The sequence below is a fragment of the Carassius gibelio genome, chromosome A3 (genome assembly GCF_023724105.1).
Source record: "Carassius gibelio isolate Cgi1373 ecotype wild population from Czech Republic chromosome A3, carGib1.2-hapl.c, whole genome shotgun sequence".
Classification (NCBI taxonomy): domain Eukaryota; kingdom Metazoa; phylum Chordata; class Actinopteri; order Cypriniformes; family Cyprinidae; genus Carassius; species Carassius gibelio.
In genome coordinates, this window is record NC_068373.1 from 29,785,988 (window position 1) to 29,803,931 (window position 17,944).

The 17,944-nt window shown below is 38.1% G+C and overlaps 1 protein-coding gene across 2 annotated transcripts in view; it reads right to left on the reverse strand.

Annotated features, from left to right (window-relative positions):
• LOC127941944 (microtubule-associated serine/threonine-protein kinase 1) overlaps positions 1–17,944 on the reverse strand; it is a 35,267-nt gene that overhangs the window by 16,238 nt on the left and 1,085 nt on the right. The window contains exons 2-5 of one of the 2 annotated variants that reach the window (XM_052537441.1): positions 2,717–2,745; positions 592–668; positions 384–459; positions 236–305 (exon numbers count right to left, since the gene is read on the reverse strand). In XM_052537441.1, the coding sequence (XP_052393401.1) occupies positions 236–305; positions 384–459; positions 592–668; positions 2,717–2,745 (252 nt within the window). Of the gene's footprint in view, positions 1–235; positions 306–383; positions 460–591; positions 669–2,716; positions 2,749–17,944 lie in introns of both variants that reach the window. The other variant, XM_052537437.1, reaches the window with a different exon arrangement.

Below are 17,944 nucleotides of genomic sequence, written 5' to 3' on the forward strand. Positions count from 1 at the left end.
AAGTACCGATAAGAATACCGTTAAAGTACCGGACCGTTAAGCAGTATCGGTAAGTATAGTAATACCATTAAAACCTTAACGATACCCATCCCTAGATAAATGTAGATTAAAAAAATTCTATGCCCACCACTAATACATATATATATATATATATAAATTGCATTTTGATTAATAATTTAAAATACTTAAATCACAAAACAATCTGCGCTTGTGTTCAGATGAGAAACTCACGTACCGTTGAGCTGGGAGTGTTCGTTCCATAACCAGAGGATGGAAAAGATGCCAGCGACCATCGTCGTCCATCCCTACAGAGACAAGGTTTACAGAAGCTGCAGCAGTGTTTATCCTACGCTTTTATTCCCACGTGTGTCTGTGTGTTTTACCGTCTTGAGAAGGCGAAAGAGAAATGTGCCGGAGCGCTGGGCGAGAAGTTTCGAGGGCTGTCTAGAGGAGTACTTCCTGTGTGGACAGGAACAACAAATGAAGCTCAGTTAAGAACAAGAATCAGTCATGTAAGAAAAGTGTATTAGTTGGTCTGTAAGCAGAATATACATCAGCATCTGTTTCCCAGTAGGGGGCGTCGTCACTCACCGATGTACCCTGGTAATGGGGAATGTGGGCGGGGCAGAGTCGGGGAGGTGGAGGTCAGAATCAAACTCTTCCTGTTACTACGGTAACAGCAGACAAACACAGAGAATTCAATGGATTCATTCAATTAATAAAATGAGTATCAAATGTGAGACAATCAGAGGAAATTAAGAAACAGCTACAGATCAGCACAATCAATACACCATCGTTAAAAAAAACGTATAACATTTTATACATTTTATTTTAATAAATAAATTATGGAATTTAAATAATTTTAAAAATGAAATAAATAAAACACAATAACATTTATGAAAATTAAAAAAGAATACATTTAAAAACAGGAAAATAAACTTTAAACTTAAACTTAAAAAAAAGAATAATTTTACATAAAAATTTAATTCACCAAGTAAATACAATGAAAGACACTCAAAAATAAATAAAACAGTTAGAAAATAAAAAATGAAAAACATAAAAAAAAGAGTATATGAAACTTAAAAAAAACATTTATAAATAAATGAATAAATAGAAAAACAAACTGAATGAAATAAACTTAGAATAAATAAATACAAATAAAAATAACTCAATGTTAAAAATAAATAAATAAATGAAACATAAAATAAAGCTGTAATAAAAATAAAAAAAGCTTCACCTCACGAAACAATAAGTAAAACCAACTGACCATTTTAGTTCATCCCTAACTTTAATGATTAAAATGAATATTTTATTTTGAGAATTAATTGTTTTCCAGATGTCTTGATGAGAACAAACTATAGCTGTGTCCAAATTCAGGGTCTGCATCCTCCTTAGGATCCTTCCTACCCGGTTGAAGGAGGATGGGTCCTCCGACGACCGCAAAAACCTGAAGTCGGTGTTTGTGAATTTGGACAGCCTACCCTTCTTTCAGTTCCCTCCCTTAACCGTTGCTCAGATCCTGTCGCCTAGCAACCGTGACAGCGCAAAGCAAGACGCGGGTGAAGAGCTCCTCGTTCTCTCCCCGGAGCTTTATAAACACTTCTGTCTGCTCTTTCGTCCTTAGAAGCGTTAAAACAGCTTCAATCACTAACAAATAAGCTGTGTGTAAGGGGATATTCACACAGGCAGTAAGGAAGAAGCTAGTTTACGAAAATAAACTTTTGGGGTTTTTTTTACATATACACGTACAAATGTAAAAAAAAAATGCTTAACGCTAAAACAAAATGCCTAACTAGAAAACCACTGAAAATATATATATTTTGAAAAGCCAGTTTTTAAAAAACCACACCCATCCTTCCAATTTGGGGAAAAGGAGGACGCATTTGTGGGCCGCATTTGAAGGATCCTACGAATTTGGACAGCCTTCGTCGCAGCGCTGTGACGTAACATCCTTCAAATGAGTCCTCCGAAGGATGTAGACCCTGAATTTGGACACAGCCTATGTTCAGACAAAATCACACCGGAGCCGAGAACAGAGAAACCGCTGTGTGTGTGTGTCTGTGTGTGTCTATCAGTGTGTGTGTATGAGAGTGTGTGTGTGTCTATGAGTGCGTGTGTGAGTATCAGTCTTTGTGTGCGAGTGTGTATAAGTGAATGTGACCGTGTGTGTGCGTGCGTGCGTGCGTGCGTGTGTCTGTGTGTCTGTTTCAAGATGGTGATGCAATATGCTTTTCCCCAGAGGTCAAGGTAATATAACTGAGAATCATGGAAAAAAAAAAAGTGCATGAGAGTGAAAAATAAAGCTTTTAGAGAAATGGACAGAGAGAGAGAGAGAGAGAGAGAGAGAGAGAGAGAGAGAGAGACATTCAACCTACAATACTAGGAATATAATAAACATTAACTGAAATAAAATAAAAAATGTAAAAGTAAAGATATTTATTTTAGCTAGCTGCCAAAGCAACATTTCTCATTTTCTTTGATTTAACGAAGTACTTAAGTAACATTTTTCATAACTTGAAATAAAATAAATGTGAACTGTTTAAAATTCACCATTGGTAACCTCTAAAATACCATAGTTTCTACACTTACTGTCAGGATGCAACTACTCATTGTTTTATGTATCAAACCCTGAGCCACACTACATCCATCTAATCTGAATAAAAAGATGCCAAGGAAGCATTCATTTATCTTTTATTATTACTGAAAACAGACTGACCTGCTGTTCTTACGAGGCAGAGGAAGATCCTTCTGGGCCGAAGACAGAGACACAAACACACAGAGAGAGAGAGAGAGCAAAGAGAATGAGATCAGACAGGAAAAACTCAGTCAGACCATTAAATCAGATACAAAAAATATCACAGTAAGCATCATTTATAGCAGAGATGGGACCAAGTCACACATGTGCAAGTCTCAAGTAAGTCTCAAGTCTTAACCTTCAAGTCTCAAGTAAGTCCCAAGTATTTTTTTCTTGGGCAAGTCAAGTCAAGTCAAGTCACAAGCTATGTCAAGTCAAGTCCAAGTCAAGTCACCTTAATATTGTTATTTTACCTGCAGAATCTGAGTCCAAGTCACCAAGTCACAAGTCCCCATGTCTGATTTATAGTAAAGAAAGAGGCACAAACATAAAAGGAATGAATGATTTTAAAATAATAAACCAATGAGAAAAATAAACCAGAGACTATCTCATATTCACTTAAAGTGTGTGAATGTCACTGAGTTTGTGTTTGAAACAGTTTGGCACATCCTTGCAGCAATGAGCACGACACAAACACATCCCTCTGTTGGGATTGAGTGAGAGAGATACTGCTACCGTTCTCTCTGTATGTCTGTGATTGAACACACAATCTTCTCTCATTCATCTCGCTGACACTCTCAGCAGATATTCATTCACACACAGAGGAACAGGCTGTGCACGACATGCTCTTATTGTATGTCACAGTGCATATTATCATAAAGAAATGAGACATTCATTCCAATCAATCACACTCCAAGCCCTGCCCTCTAAAGCCATCTCAGCCAATCCAAAGTCAGCAAAAAGTTTAATGACTTAAAAAGTTGCTTTAGCTTAATTATATTTATTATAGAAGGCATTTTATGCATGTTATTCACTGACTGGCAGTAGTGGTCGACCGATATATCGGCAAGGACGATATATATATATATATATATATATATATATATATAGGTCGATATTTGACATTTTTCAGTCGAATCCAGCTGTGAGATCTTGTGAAGTGTGTATGTGTATCCAGTGTGTAGTTAAGTAAAATTAAAAACATAAAAAATATCTAAAATAAAACTTTAAAATACTCTGACAGTATGTCAAATGATGCTAAAACAACACTGCTCAGATATTTTGAGATAGTTGTAATAATTCTCTCATACCCATATAAGGCTGAAGCTTAAATGAAATGAAACTCAAGCATAAGTGGAGCGAGTGCATGGTCACGGGTCAGAAATCAAGGGGGCTTTGGACAAAATGCAGCTGCACAGTCAGGGCTCTAGAGAGTGACCTAATCTCTCAATGGTGCGACTAAAAAAAAAAGTCTGAGGTCGCCCCGGTGTGACCAGACGTTTGAAGGGAAGAAAAGTCTCAGCGACTCTGAAAGTCTCCCTGTGGTTCAACAACAGACACTAGAGCCCTGCATTTCAGCCCCGACCTTTCTTATGCCCTTCGGGCCGGGCTTCGGGCCAATTTTCCATCACATGTTTTAGGCTTCTCCTTACTTTTATTTTTTATACATCCATCAACTAGTGATGAAAAACAATTGCCGCGCTGGTGAAAACAACACGAGACATGCTACTGCGACAGTCAAGAGTGGCTCGACGGTATTTATTATGAGCAGCTGAACAGTTCTGCGTTCAATACACGCAATAGCTTGTTGCAAAGCACTGGCAAAAGTAATTACCATAAATTTGACGGGGGAAAGATTTTGCTGCTAGAGAGTGTGGCCAGCTGGTTTAGCCAAGGCCAAAGATCAAGAAGACCAAACTACAGGAGTTTGCCATCCGAAGGGCATGTGACTGCAATGGAGGACAGTCCATAAGACACTTAGCCATAAGATGTCCAGTTTGAAGCCCTTTAAATGCTTTTAATTTTATTTTTTATTTCATTTATCTTGAGATGTTTTAGGTTTAAATTTCAGATCAGTGAAACACTTTAATCCCCAACACTTTTTCAGTAAGTTACCTTTCTTGTAGAATTGTGCTTCAAATAAAGAACATTATGTTGACCAGATTGTAAGTAAATCATTTAGGCAACAAATCAATAGGGCTGGGTAAAAAAATAGATTTTTCGATTAATCGTTTTTTAAAATGTGGTCGATTCAAAATCGATTCTCAAAGGCCATGAATCGATTTTTTTTTTCATATTTATTTCCCCAGACATTGAACGTAAGATTAGCGTTAATCTAATTACAAATCTTCTCCACTAGATGTCACCCTCTTATGTGCCTTGTGCGATGTTACCAACGAACCTGTCATTCATTAATTCAGTTTAAAGCAGTGGTTCTCAACCCGCGGCCCGTCACGAATTCAAATCCGGCCCATCATATGCTGAACACACACACAAAACTTTTGCAACGGACTTGAAGAAGTTAAAGCAAATGGAAACACCATACACTACGCAGCAATCATCCTTAATTGAAGAAATGTGGCAAAACATCTCTGGAGAGAACCTCATATTATTAAATTCGAAAGTGCTTTCCATATTTGGATCAACATAGGCTACCTTTGTGAACGCACATTTTCTGCAATGTTGCGCGTCAGATCATGCTCCCGTTCGCGTCTTACAGACTGCATCTTAAAGCCTCTTATAATTTCTGCGTCTGCGAGTCCGCTATGCAGGCTTGATGTAAACATCGCCATCGGAGAGTGTGTACCGAGGCTCTGAGCAGACAACTGCGCGGACAGGTGCTCGTGGTCAGTTGTCTTCAAAAGCACAATTGCACATGTTCAGGCAGTGTGAAGAAGCCCATTGCCAATCGAACCAATCGAGCGGTCATGTAATGTGTTTCGATTAGAGCGACAAAGATGCGAAAATGTATGCTGAGTAGTTGAAACGGAGGCTTGCTTCTAACGATTACGTTTTGGTAGCACCAGCAACTAATGCAAAGTCTGAGGTTTGGAAAAGTTTTGACCTTGTTTATAATGAGAATAATGAGTGAATAATGATTGCACCATCAGTGAGCGCAGGAGCGCGCTGAAGCCATCTACAGTGGATTCAATCATTTTCTTCCAAAAAAACACTTAGGCCTTACCTAATCTTGGTGAGTAAATGTTTTTCAAATAATAACTAAATATTATTTGAGTCTTAAATGCATAATGTAGACAGAGTAGGCTATATAAGCTAATGTTGGCATTATTATTTTATTATGTCAGCTGCTATGGCGAAGCAAATCCGGCAGAGCCTTTATCTTAATTCATTTCATTATTGCCAAATACCCATCTTAATTTATAAATTATCTTGATTACATTTTTTAAGAAAGACTTGTTTTTATTGGTGCGTTGGCCTATTTATATGCTAAACGAGCCTATACCTAGGGCTATTTATAGAGTGCTGAGATGTTACGATGTTACAGAGGACTTATTTTATTTCTTTGTTCAAACTTCCAAGTGGCCTTTTACGTTAGTCATGTATAAATTATGTTAAACCATGTATAAATGACTCATTCCTGACAAAAGGCAAAAGAGCGGTGTGCTGCGTACATTTGAATAATGTCGGGTTGTAAATGGGTTCGGGCTTTTAAAAAGCTGTCAATCAAAATGTACGTGTCGGGCTCGGGACATGTTGGGCTTAACTTTTAAGGCCCGATTACAGCTCTAATAGAAAATCAAATCGAAAATCGAAATCAAATCGAGAATCGAAATTGAATCAATTTGATAGCTTGTGAATCGAAATCGAATCGATCTGGAACACCTGAATCGATACCCAGCCCCACAAATCAATATTGCCTATATGGACAGCGATTTAAAAAAAGTTAACTTGTAAAACTGCAGTGGTAAATGCGATGCGATCGGAAATTTTTAGGCGCACCAGTGCAACTAGTGCAAAAGCTTAGTCTGGAGCCCTGCACTAATGTTGCATCATATTTCTTTTTACACGTTTTTAAAGCTTTGCACATTCTAACCAATCACACACGAGTCTGTTGAGTTCATGAATGCAGCGTCCAATCAGAGGCGTTCAGATGAGTCATCGCTGAAACTGTTTTGTTCACTGCGCAATCACTGACTGAATTCTGCACTCTCATGAATTCTCTCATATAAACAACTAGCCTAAATGCAGATGTACACAAAAATACAAACACATGCATATACAGTACAGACCAAAAGTTTGAAAACATTACTATTTTTAATGTTTTTGAAAGAAGTTTCTTCTGCCCACCAAGCCTGCATTTATTTGATCAAAAATACAGAAATTCTATTTGAATATACTTAAATTCTATTTGAATATACTTAAAAAAAAAAAAAAATCCTGTGATGCAAAGCTGAATTTTCAGCATCATTCCTCCAGCCTTCAGTGTCACATGTAACATCAGTCGATCACATGATCATTTAGAAATCATTCTAATATTCTGATTTATTATGAGTGTTGGAAACAGTTCTGTCGTCTAATATTTTTGATGAAGAAAAGGTTAAAAAGAGCTGCATTTATTCAAAAAAATAATAATTCTAATAATATATATTCTAATAATATATTTTCTTTACTATCACTTTTTATCAATTTAACACATCCTTGCTGAATAAAATTATTTATTTTATTTAAAAAAAAGAAAAATAAACTACTGACCCCAAATTACTGACCAGTAGTGTATATTGTTATTACAAAATATTTATATTTTAAAAACATTTTTTACTTTTTATTCATCAAAGTATCCTAAAAAAGTATCACATGTTCTGAAAAAATATTAAGCAGCAGAACTGTTTCCAACTTTGATAATGAATCATCATATATTAGAATAATTTCTAAAGGATCATTTGATAATGATCCCTAAAAATTCAGCTTTGCATCACAGAAATAAATTATAATTTAAAGTATAATAAACGTAAAAACAATTATTTTAAATTGTAATATCACTAATTAAATTTTTTTCTGTATTTTTGATCAAATAAATGCAGCCTTGATGAGCAGAAGAAACTTCTTTCAAAAAAATTAAAAATAGTAATGTTTCCAAACTTTTGGTCTGTACTTTATATATTTAAGAAAATGTCATGTTTATGTCATGTTTATATATTTTAAATATATTTATATATAATATAAATTTCATGAATACAAATATAGACATGTAAATATTTTCAAAATATATACTGTATGTGTCTTTATACATACATAATAAATATACATAGTACACACACACATACACATATATATTGAGTAAACAAAAACTTTTATTTTTGATGCGATTAATAGTTTGACAGCACTATTAAATTATGATAAATTTTAATACAAATCCAGTCATCCTAAAAACTTCTATTGACATGGCGCCCATATCTTGTACTTGCCTAAAAAGATGTGCGCTGTTACTAGATTACGCTAACATTAGGCTATTCTAACCTTACTCTGGAGTTGGTTCACCCTCAACTTATGAACTCCAGACATAAAAGTAGCGCATTTTACGTAACACTTACAACTTATGACATTTTCCAACGCGATCTCATGAGAATTTATGTACTTTGACATAAAACTTGGTTATATAAAACGTACATTTACTTTAGACTACACCTAAAAGGTATGTTATTTATGCAGCTTCCTAAATTACAAATGAAATTGAAATCGTGGCATTAACATTTTATTAAATTGTATTCAGTTGCCATGTGAATAAACAATGAGACCAGGCTGTATTTTCAGTGTGCAGTTTCGTTCTGCTGTGTCAAATGAAGCTAACATCCTTTGCCATTAATGTTTAGATGTTAAATTAGTTAATGTTAAAGGGGGGTGAAATGCTATTTCATGCATACTGAGTTTTTTACACTGTTAAAGAGTTGGATTCCCATGCTAAACATGGACAAAGTTTAAAAAATTAAGTAGTACGTTTGAAGGAGTATTTCTGTTCCAAAAATACTCCTTCCGGTTTGTCACAAGTTTCGGAAAGTTTTTTTCGAGTATGGCTCTGTGTGACGTCTGATGGAGCGGAATTTCCTTATATGGGTCTTGAGGCACTTCTGCCGGAAGAGCGCGCTCCCGTATAGCAGAGCACTGAGAGCACAACAGACTTCACTGATCAGAGCGAGAGCGTCGCGAAATGTCACAAAAGAAGTGTGTTTTGGTTGCCAGGGCAAGACAACCCTGCACAGATTACCAAAAAAAACAGCATTAAGGGACCAGTGGATGGAGTTTATTTTTACAGAGCATCAACGGAGTTGTGCAAGTGTTTGTGTTTGTTCCCTGCATTTCGAAGATGCTTGTTTTACAAACAAGGCCCAGTTTGACGATGTATTTGCGTATCGTTTATTTCTTAAGGATGATGCAATCCCAACGAAAAAGGGTCACGATCGTGTGTTTGAACCGCAGGCGGTGAGTAAAACTGCTTCAAATATCTCTGCCTCCTTGTTAGTGCGTCCCCTCCCATGCCGGAGACCCGGGTTCGAGCCCCGCTCGGAGCGAGTCGTTGCTGCTGCTGCTCTCATTCAGTTTCAGCCTCGGGATCTGATTCTGGATCATAAATAAACGACTGAATCTGACTGTAAGCCATGGTTTGTTTTGGATGATGGTTTTTCCCTCACGGTAATGTCACAGTTTCCACATGCTCTCAACGCAAAAGCCTATTCGCGCTCGTGATTCTTTAGCTCCGCCCACACGTCACGCCTACAGACGCTCGTGTTTTTCCGGAAAAAATCGGTACAGACTATCTTTCTCTTATGAATATAATAAAACTAAAGACTTTTTGGAGTCATGAAGGATGCAGTACTACTCTATAAGTACTCAAGATTAACAAGATATTGAGTGAAAACGAGCATTTCACCCCCCCTTTAAAAGAGTCTTCCACATAAAGCAGCAGAAGGCTTCAGCTCGTCTCTAGACACGCGCTATCTGTTTGTTTATCTGGAACTCACGTGTTTCATTTTAGACAGTTATTAATTTTCCATCCTTAAATGCTGTAAAAGCTTCCCAGAAACCCTGTGGAGAAGAGCAGCCTGGCAAACTCATGCAGACAGATGGACCTGATCGGGAACAAACTGCACAACTCTGAGCAGAGATCAGCCAAGCAGAAGCCCTTCTGCTCTCTGTCAGACTGAACAGAGATTATTTTAAACATCGCAGTCATGAAGCATGAGAAAGGATCACAAAGCAAACTATCACAACAGGAAAAGACGTCAATTTTAACTCATTTGATTATTTTAACATTCCAAAAGATGGTAAGAATATGAAAATGAACTTCATGTCAATCCTTCAGTGAGGCTAAGTTTAGCTCCTTTTGAAAATGTTCTGCTCATTGTGTAAACTGTGTCCATGCCTAAATACTAAAGGTGGGAATCAACAGAGGCCTCACGATACGATATTATAACGATACTTGTGTCACGTAGGGGTGTGACGGTTAGTATATAGCCGTGAGACCGGCGGTTATAGTTGAACACCGTCATTAGAACTATATAACCGCCAAAACCGTGTCATTAAAATATTTTTTTACAAACATTTTTTATCAAAAATTATTTTCGTTTTTTAGATAGGATCATAAGATGTGCAATATATCGGGAGACATGGTTTTTACCACTTAATGAAGTTTTGTAAATCTTCAGACATGATATTTACCACTTCATTAAATTTTGCTTTGTAGAAAACCTTTCTTAAAAACGAATTTCGTTTTGAACAAATTTTATCTTAATTTCAATAAATGTTTCATCAACCAATTGCATGTATTTTAATAAATAAAAAGCAAATATAGCAGACAATGATAACCGTGACATGGAAGCACCAGCGCGCCGCGTTCACTTGCACTGCACTGTGAACTAGAGCGCATCTCATCTTAAATGAAACTCAGCGTAGGCCTATGCCTCGTATATTAGCATTAAATATCTTTGCTGCATACTTTCTAGAACAGACAATGGCTTTTTTTTTGCGGCTCGCATCAGCAAAGCATTGCATCGTCCATAGACCGCAAAACAATCAGCGGATGGCAGGCGGTTGCGGCTTTGAAATTTGCTCAAAAAACTTTGGCGCGGATGATGAGTTTTGCCCCCCCCAACGGTTATGTTATGAACCTTCAGTGACTCACGTCATAACTGTCATCACCAATTCTGAAACCGGCACACCCCTAGTGTCGCGATACAATATTTTAGTGATTTTTAAAATATTGCGATTTTACAGTGCAACTTGAACTTGTAGAAAAATTTGGTTCAGAGATTTCAGCAATTGGGGCATTTGAAAGTAAATTAGTGTTAAAGGTCCCATGACATGGATTATTTCCTTTTCTTTAAATGCTTTTTAATGTTTCCTTAGGTGTACTTATATTGTTAGTATGATTTTTACATTTAAAATTTAGAAATAAAAAGCATTTTTAGATCCTGATATTAGCCCTCTGGCTTGAATGCTCTGTTTGAAGGGGCGTGTCTGCTGTGAGACTCCAAGTAAACCACAACTGTTGTGATTGGCTGACATCTTTGCATACGAAATGCGTTCATGTGAAACCCCTCTCAAATATATATATATATATATATATATATATATATATATATATATATATTACTATTACAGCCGTCGAGATTAACAAATCGTGGAAATGTTGATTATATAATTATTTTTTCGATCTTTTCCCATCACACGAAAGACTGCAGTGATGAGCATTGAGTAGACAGAGTCTGTTTATCGCGTGGATGCAGTGATCTCGTCATTATTGCAACACGTTATCTCACAAAATGCTTTCACCACAGCTAACAGCAAACACATGAATACAGTAAGAGCTCCGTTGTGCAGCATAACAGCGTCATTCATTGTAACGGCTGATTGGGCAAGTGTGCAGATATACTCGCGATGTGTAACAGCTCCGGAAAAAAGGGAGCGTTCTTTGATCGCTCTCTGTAGTTAAATCTCAATTTAAATAACAGATTTGTTTCATGCTACTAAGAGAAACAACGTGAAGTTGATCGTACAGTCACTGGCTTGATTCACTGATGCATAAACAGTATTAAACGATTTAGAAAGAAAGTCTGTGTGAACCTGAATGATTAGCTACCCATCAGAAAAAACTGATCACAGATCAGGCATTAATGAACACTGTTACTCACTGTTTGTGGCAGTGCTGTCGAATCCATATCATAAAAGTCTGTTAGTAACCCCTGTGCTGACATTGCGACTGAATTCTATGTAAATATTTGGGCGGGCAAAGCAGAGAAAGGGGAGGTAACAATTCTCGTTGCAATGTCACAACGAGGAGATTCAAGATCAGCCTGATTGAGCTTCCATTTTCTCAAAGGCAGAGAAAGATAGAAAAATCTCAATTTACACCGATTCAAATTTCTAGAAACTTGGGGACCATATACAGGATAGGAGAACTCATATTAATGTTAAAAAACCTCAGAAAGTGAAATTTTCATGTCATAGGACCTTTAAATTTATATTAAATTAAATACAGTATGTTGTCTTACATCTAGGGATGCACCAAAATGAAAATTCTGTATTCTTTGAAGATCTAAAATCCATTATATTTTCATGGTACATTTCCAAAAAACATGGTTTTACAATAATACATGTTTAAAAACGCATTAATACCATACAGTACATTGATATATACCATGGTTTTCCAAAGAATACCACTTCCCATTGGTTACACTGTCCTTAGGTAGTAATGAGAGAATCAGATAGTAATATCATGGTATTTTGACATATATCATAGTGCTCAATGTTTACTATATCCATTCAAGACACATCAAAGAATGCTATCTCTATACTACAGTACGTTTACAAAAAACCATACACACTATAATGTAATTGTACTGAATATTACCATGATATTTCAAAGAATACCACTCCCCACTGGTTTCACAGTCTATGGTCCTATCAGATCTCACATCATGTATTTTTGATCGGTTCTCTTTTCATAATATATTGTTAACCAGTGTTTTGGATCGTAAATATCTAAAGTATCATACTATAAGTTCAAAATTATTTTATTTGGGAGAAAATTATTGTACGCTGTTCAAACGTACAGTCTACAGTTATTTATCCACTAGACTAGACCAACAACCTTTTGAGAGGACCTTCAAATTACCACAACAAAAAACCAGGCTAGGGCCCTATGAAATCGGTTTTATTTTTTAACCAAATTCCATATCATTTTACACCCCCTCCCCAAATTAATAATAATTCCATGTTTTTTTGGAATCCTTTTAAAATGGTTATAAATAAATTGTATTAATCAAAAGCATGTCTAATTATTCTGTATCATGAAATGTATATAATTCAGCATCAATCTATTAAAATGTGTTTAGGGATTTATGAAATGTTCTTTTTTTCTCTCACCTTGTTTATTGTTAACAAATTAGGCATGTCTAATTATTTGAATGCATAAAAACTACTTTTATTTGTGCGATTGAAAAGCAGAACATCCTGTGTCTGCTGTGCTTGGTATATTTTTGGGCATTACTCAGTGGTCATAAGACATTTTGTTATTGTTCAACATTTCACTTCTGCTTGACTCTATACACATCATATAACCAATAAAACTATTTTTAAAGTTTGGGCTCATAAATATTAGATCACTCACACCCATAGCAGTTATTGTAAATGAAATGATCACAGATAATAGTTTTGATGTACTCTGCTTGACTGAAACCTGGCTAAAACCAAATGATTATATTGGTCTAAATGAGTCTACTCCACCAAACAACTGTTATAAGCATGAGCCCTGTCAGACTGGTTGTGGTGGAGGTGTTGCAACAATAAATAGCGATATTCTCAATGTTACCCAGAAAACAGGATACAGGTTTAACTCATTCAAAATACTTCTGCTTAAATGTTACACTGTCAGACATGCAAAATAAATCTATTGTGTCTCTTGCTCTGGCTACTGAGTATAGATCATCAGTGCATTATACAGAATTCCTAAAAGAATTGGCAGATTTCCTCTCAGAGCTATTGTTAAATGTTGATAAAGCACTAATTGTCTTAGATTTTAACATTCACATTGATAACACAAATGATGCATTAGAACTGGTTTACTGACCTATTATACCATTTTGGAGTCAAGCTAAACATCACCTTGCTAGTCATTGTTTCAATCATACTCTAGATTTAATTATATTGCATGGAATCGATCTTACTGATATAGATATAATTCCTCAAAAGTGATAATGTTACCGACCACTTCCTTGTATCATGCATGCTGCTTATTACTGATATTAACTATATTTCCAAAATGAGCTGTCTACTAGCATATTGTGTTCTCTTCAGACTTCAGTGGATGCAGATATTACTCAGGGACATGAACACTTGAACAACACTTGAACACATTAACAAGAATTACTTAAGATTTAAGAATTTAACTGTTAAACGCTTTTGTGGAATGGGTGCTGGAGAAAAATGGATCTTCATGGACCATCTGCACCGCCGAAGAGGATATCTCCAGCCCCACTCTTGACCCAGAGACCAGCCAGCCGCAATCACGCAGCACGGAGCCAGAGCCCACCGCAGCCGCAGAGCCCGAGCCATTCACCGACAGGGAGTAGGACCTCGAGAGCGCAACTGTCCAGGTGTGAGAGCCGGCAACACCGTGCGTTGTGGGAGTTTTAGTGGAGATCGAGGGCGTGGAGGAAAGCTCTGCCCACACTTCTGTGACTGAGGGTGAGCTGTTTTCGGTTTCTGGAAATTATATGGAGCAATTTATGGACCTTATGGACTGATCTATGGAGATCATTCCTGAATCCCCTGTTTTTCCGCTGGTTCCGTCCAGCCCTGATCCCCCTGTATACCCTCTCAGTCTCTCACTCCTACCTGCTCCAGTCAGTTTCTATACTCCATTTCCTCTGGTTCTGCCCAGCCCTGAATTTTCTGTTTCTCCGCTGGTTCCACCCAGCCCTGAGTTTTCTGTTTCTCCACTGGTTCCGCCCAGCCCTGAATGTTCTGTGTCTCCGCTGGTTCTGTCCAGCTCTTAATTTTCTGTGTCTCCGCTGGTTCCGCCCAGCTCTGAATTTTCTGTTTCCCTGCTGGTTCTGCCGAGCACTGAATTTTCTGTGTCTCTGCTGGTTCCGCCCAGCCTTGAATTTCCTGTGTCTCCTGTATTCCCTCCCATCCTCCCTCTCCCACCTCCTCCTAGACCTGCCAGTTCCCCTGCTCCACTTCTGCTGGTTCCGTCCAGCCCTGATCCTCCTGTGTTTCTTCCCATCCTTCCTCTCTCATCTCCTCCTAGGACCAGACAGTTCCTTGACCTCATCTCTGCTGGTGCCAGTCAGTCCCGCAGCTCACCCTCAGTCCGCGCCATCTGGGCGCGATGGTTCGCCGCTGGACTCCAGCTCTGCCTAGGCGTGTGAAATTCTTGTCTCCACCTCCAGCCTCTGAGCCCTGGACTCCTCCTCGGTCCTTCGACCCAGCGGCTCCGCTTTGGCTCTTAGCTCCCTCATCTCCACCGTGGCCTGGCATCCCACCTGCTCCACAGGACTCCCTCATCCCTCCGGCTCCACCTTGGTCATTCGTCGTCCATCCGCCACCTCGGGACTCCTTTCCTCTGGCTTCACCTCGTCACTCCATCCCTCCGGCTCTGTCAGGGGTTCCCCCTCCATCCTCAGTCACTCCGGCTCTGCAGTGGTCTTCCAGGGCGCCGCTTCCGCCTTGGTCGCCTGAGCCTTCTGCTCCACCTAGGCCCACCGGATCCTCGGCTTCACCCTGGCTCTGCGGTTGCGCTGCTCCATCTTGGACTCCTCAACCATCGGTGCAGTCTCCGCCTGTCAGCCCCCTGGTGTCGTCGGCCCCTTCTCCACTATGGCTCCTCTCGCCGTCGACTCCACCATGGATCTCCATCCTGCCTGGTCTCTGGAGGACCACCTGGCTCCTCCTGCTCCGGGCTCCTCCATGGCTCCTCCCTCCATCCACTCCGCCCTGGTCCCTACCTCCTTGCTCCCTCTTCGCCTGCCCCTTGTCTGCCCCACGCCCACCTCCAGAACCCCCACCCTCCCTCCGCTGGTATTCCTCTTGCGGTGCGAGGACGCACCGTTCCGGGAGGGGGCGAACTGTTAATTTAATGAACTTTCTGTTTCCTTATTTGGTCTTCTTCCTGTTCTTGTTTTGTTAATTGATTATTCCCCACCTGTCTCCAGTTCCCTCATTACTTCCTGTGTGTTTAAATACCAGGTCTGTTCAGTTCTTCCTCGTCCGTGATTGTATTTGTATATGTATTGTAAGTTATTGTGATGTAATGAAGCTAAAGTGTAGTATATTGTCTGTATTCTCCTTCTATCTTCAGTAAACTCCTCATTTGTTTAAGACACTCCTCAAGCTCTTTATTCTATGTTAGCATACACACCCTTACTTGTAACAAAAAGGAGGAAAGGACTGTTTTTCCCCCAAGCAGACTCCGCCCACACAGCTGTGACACGACAGTGAACAAGTCTATTCGTCAATCACAACTGTTGAAACAGCCTTTTAAAATATTTTGGGCAAATGAGGACATAAATTAGGTTAAACTACTATATGTCCCCTTTTCAGTCTTGACTATCCTAATCACATGTTGATGGGCGGATAGCGTAAACAAGGCAGGCTATTTGCACTTAGTGTCAATACACACTCTGATTCTTTTAACATTATATAAAATTTTGCAATGGCTGACATGAGGCTTAAACATGTGTTCATTTGTAAATAAAGGGTAACAAAATTTAATCTACAGCACACACACACACACACACGTCTTAACATTACAATATAGAACAGGACAAAAGCCTATTCAAGTCCTCTCTCTACAGCCTACCACTTCTACACATGCTCCAGCTACATTTCATACTTTTGAATTACTTCTGTATAAAACAGTTTAAAATTACCCAAAGAGGCAGGACCTTAGATAAAATTGCGGATGACAACAGTTTCCAAGCTAGGATTGGTTTAATAAAACATTTAAGGTGGGGCTCAACGAAGGTGTATTTGCATGCACATTAGGGCTGCACGATATTGGGAAAAATTTACATTGCGATATTTTATTTTTCTGCGATATATATTGCGATATGAAATAAAAAAAATATTCTTACAAACAAAAATGGGGTGAGCAAACTTAAATTCTCATTTTAAATGATTTAAACATCTACACCATCGTGTCAATTGATTAATATGCACGAGGGAGAGAGAGCAAGACAGCGCTCGTGTTGTTTGAAGACATTGAGCGTGCGGCCAGGGCTCGCTTTGCACGCGCGCTCTCTCTCTCAGGCCGGTGACAGGTGCAATATAAATAGGCGTTGGCTCTATTTCTAGAATGCACGTGTTTTCCACGCGGCTCAGGCAGTCTGCAAGCTCTAACCTGTTAACATGGGAGCCAAATTAAAAACGGACATGCCACGCAGCTGAGACGCTTGCACCACGCATCTAGTGTGTCGCCGGCCGCACGCTCAAGCTCTCTCTCTCTCACGCGCGCTCTTCGGCCCAGACAATTAATGAATAACGGATCAACTATGACAGCCTACATCGCACATCCCGAGATGTGACTATCGTGGATTTGTACATCGCGATATCGATGCTTAAACAACACATTGTGCAGCCCTAATGCACATTGTAGATATCTATAAACTTATTTTGACTAGTCAACTTGTTAATTCCAGATATCTATATTGCAATTATGCCTAGACACAAACCTAAATTCAGATATCTCTAAATATAGTTATTCCTCAAAAATCTAATTGGGATATCCATAATTAAAGTGCAGTCATATATAAATGGGTTTTAACTAGTCTTAATTCAAATTCAATATATCTACAACTGTAATTTGACTAGTCATAAATTAATTGCAAATATCTACAAATGTGTTTTGGATACATTAAAAAATAATAATCGAAGATATTTTAAAATGTATTTTGACTAGTCAAATCAAATGTAAAGATATCATGAATTGGAATTACTACTAGTTAAAACTAATTTGATGAAATATCTAATTAAATTATCAATAGTCAAATTGTAATTTGATATACATCTTATTAAAATTAAGACTAGGCAAATCATATTTAAAGATATCTTGGATTGGAATTACGACTAATCAAAAGTAATTTGAAGATATCTGAAAATATTTTTTAATGGATGCCAATGGAAGATTATGTCGTTATTATGCTATTATGTCGTAATAGCACTGTAAATATCTTCAATGGATATTACGACTAGTCATAATCAAATTGTAAATATCTTCATTCAAATTACGACGAATCATAATTGCAATATAGATTTCTGGAATTACAATTGTGACTATCCGTAATTATATTTATGGATATTCAAATCCAAGGTTTAAACGCTAAAACGGCTTGCCATAGACAGTCCGATCCAATA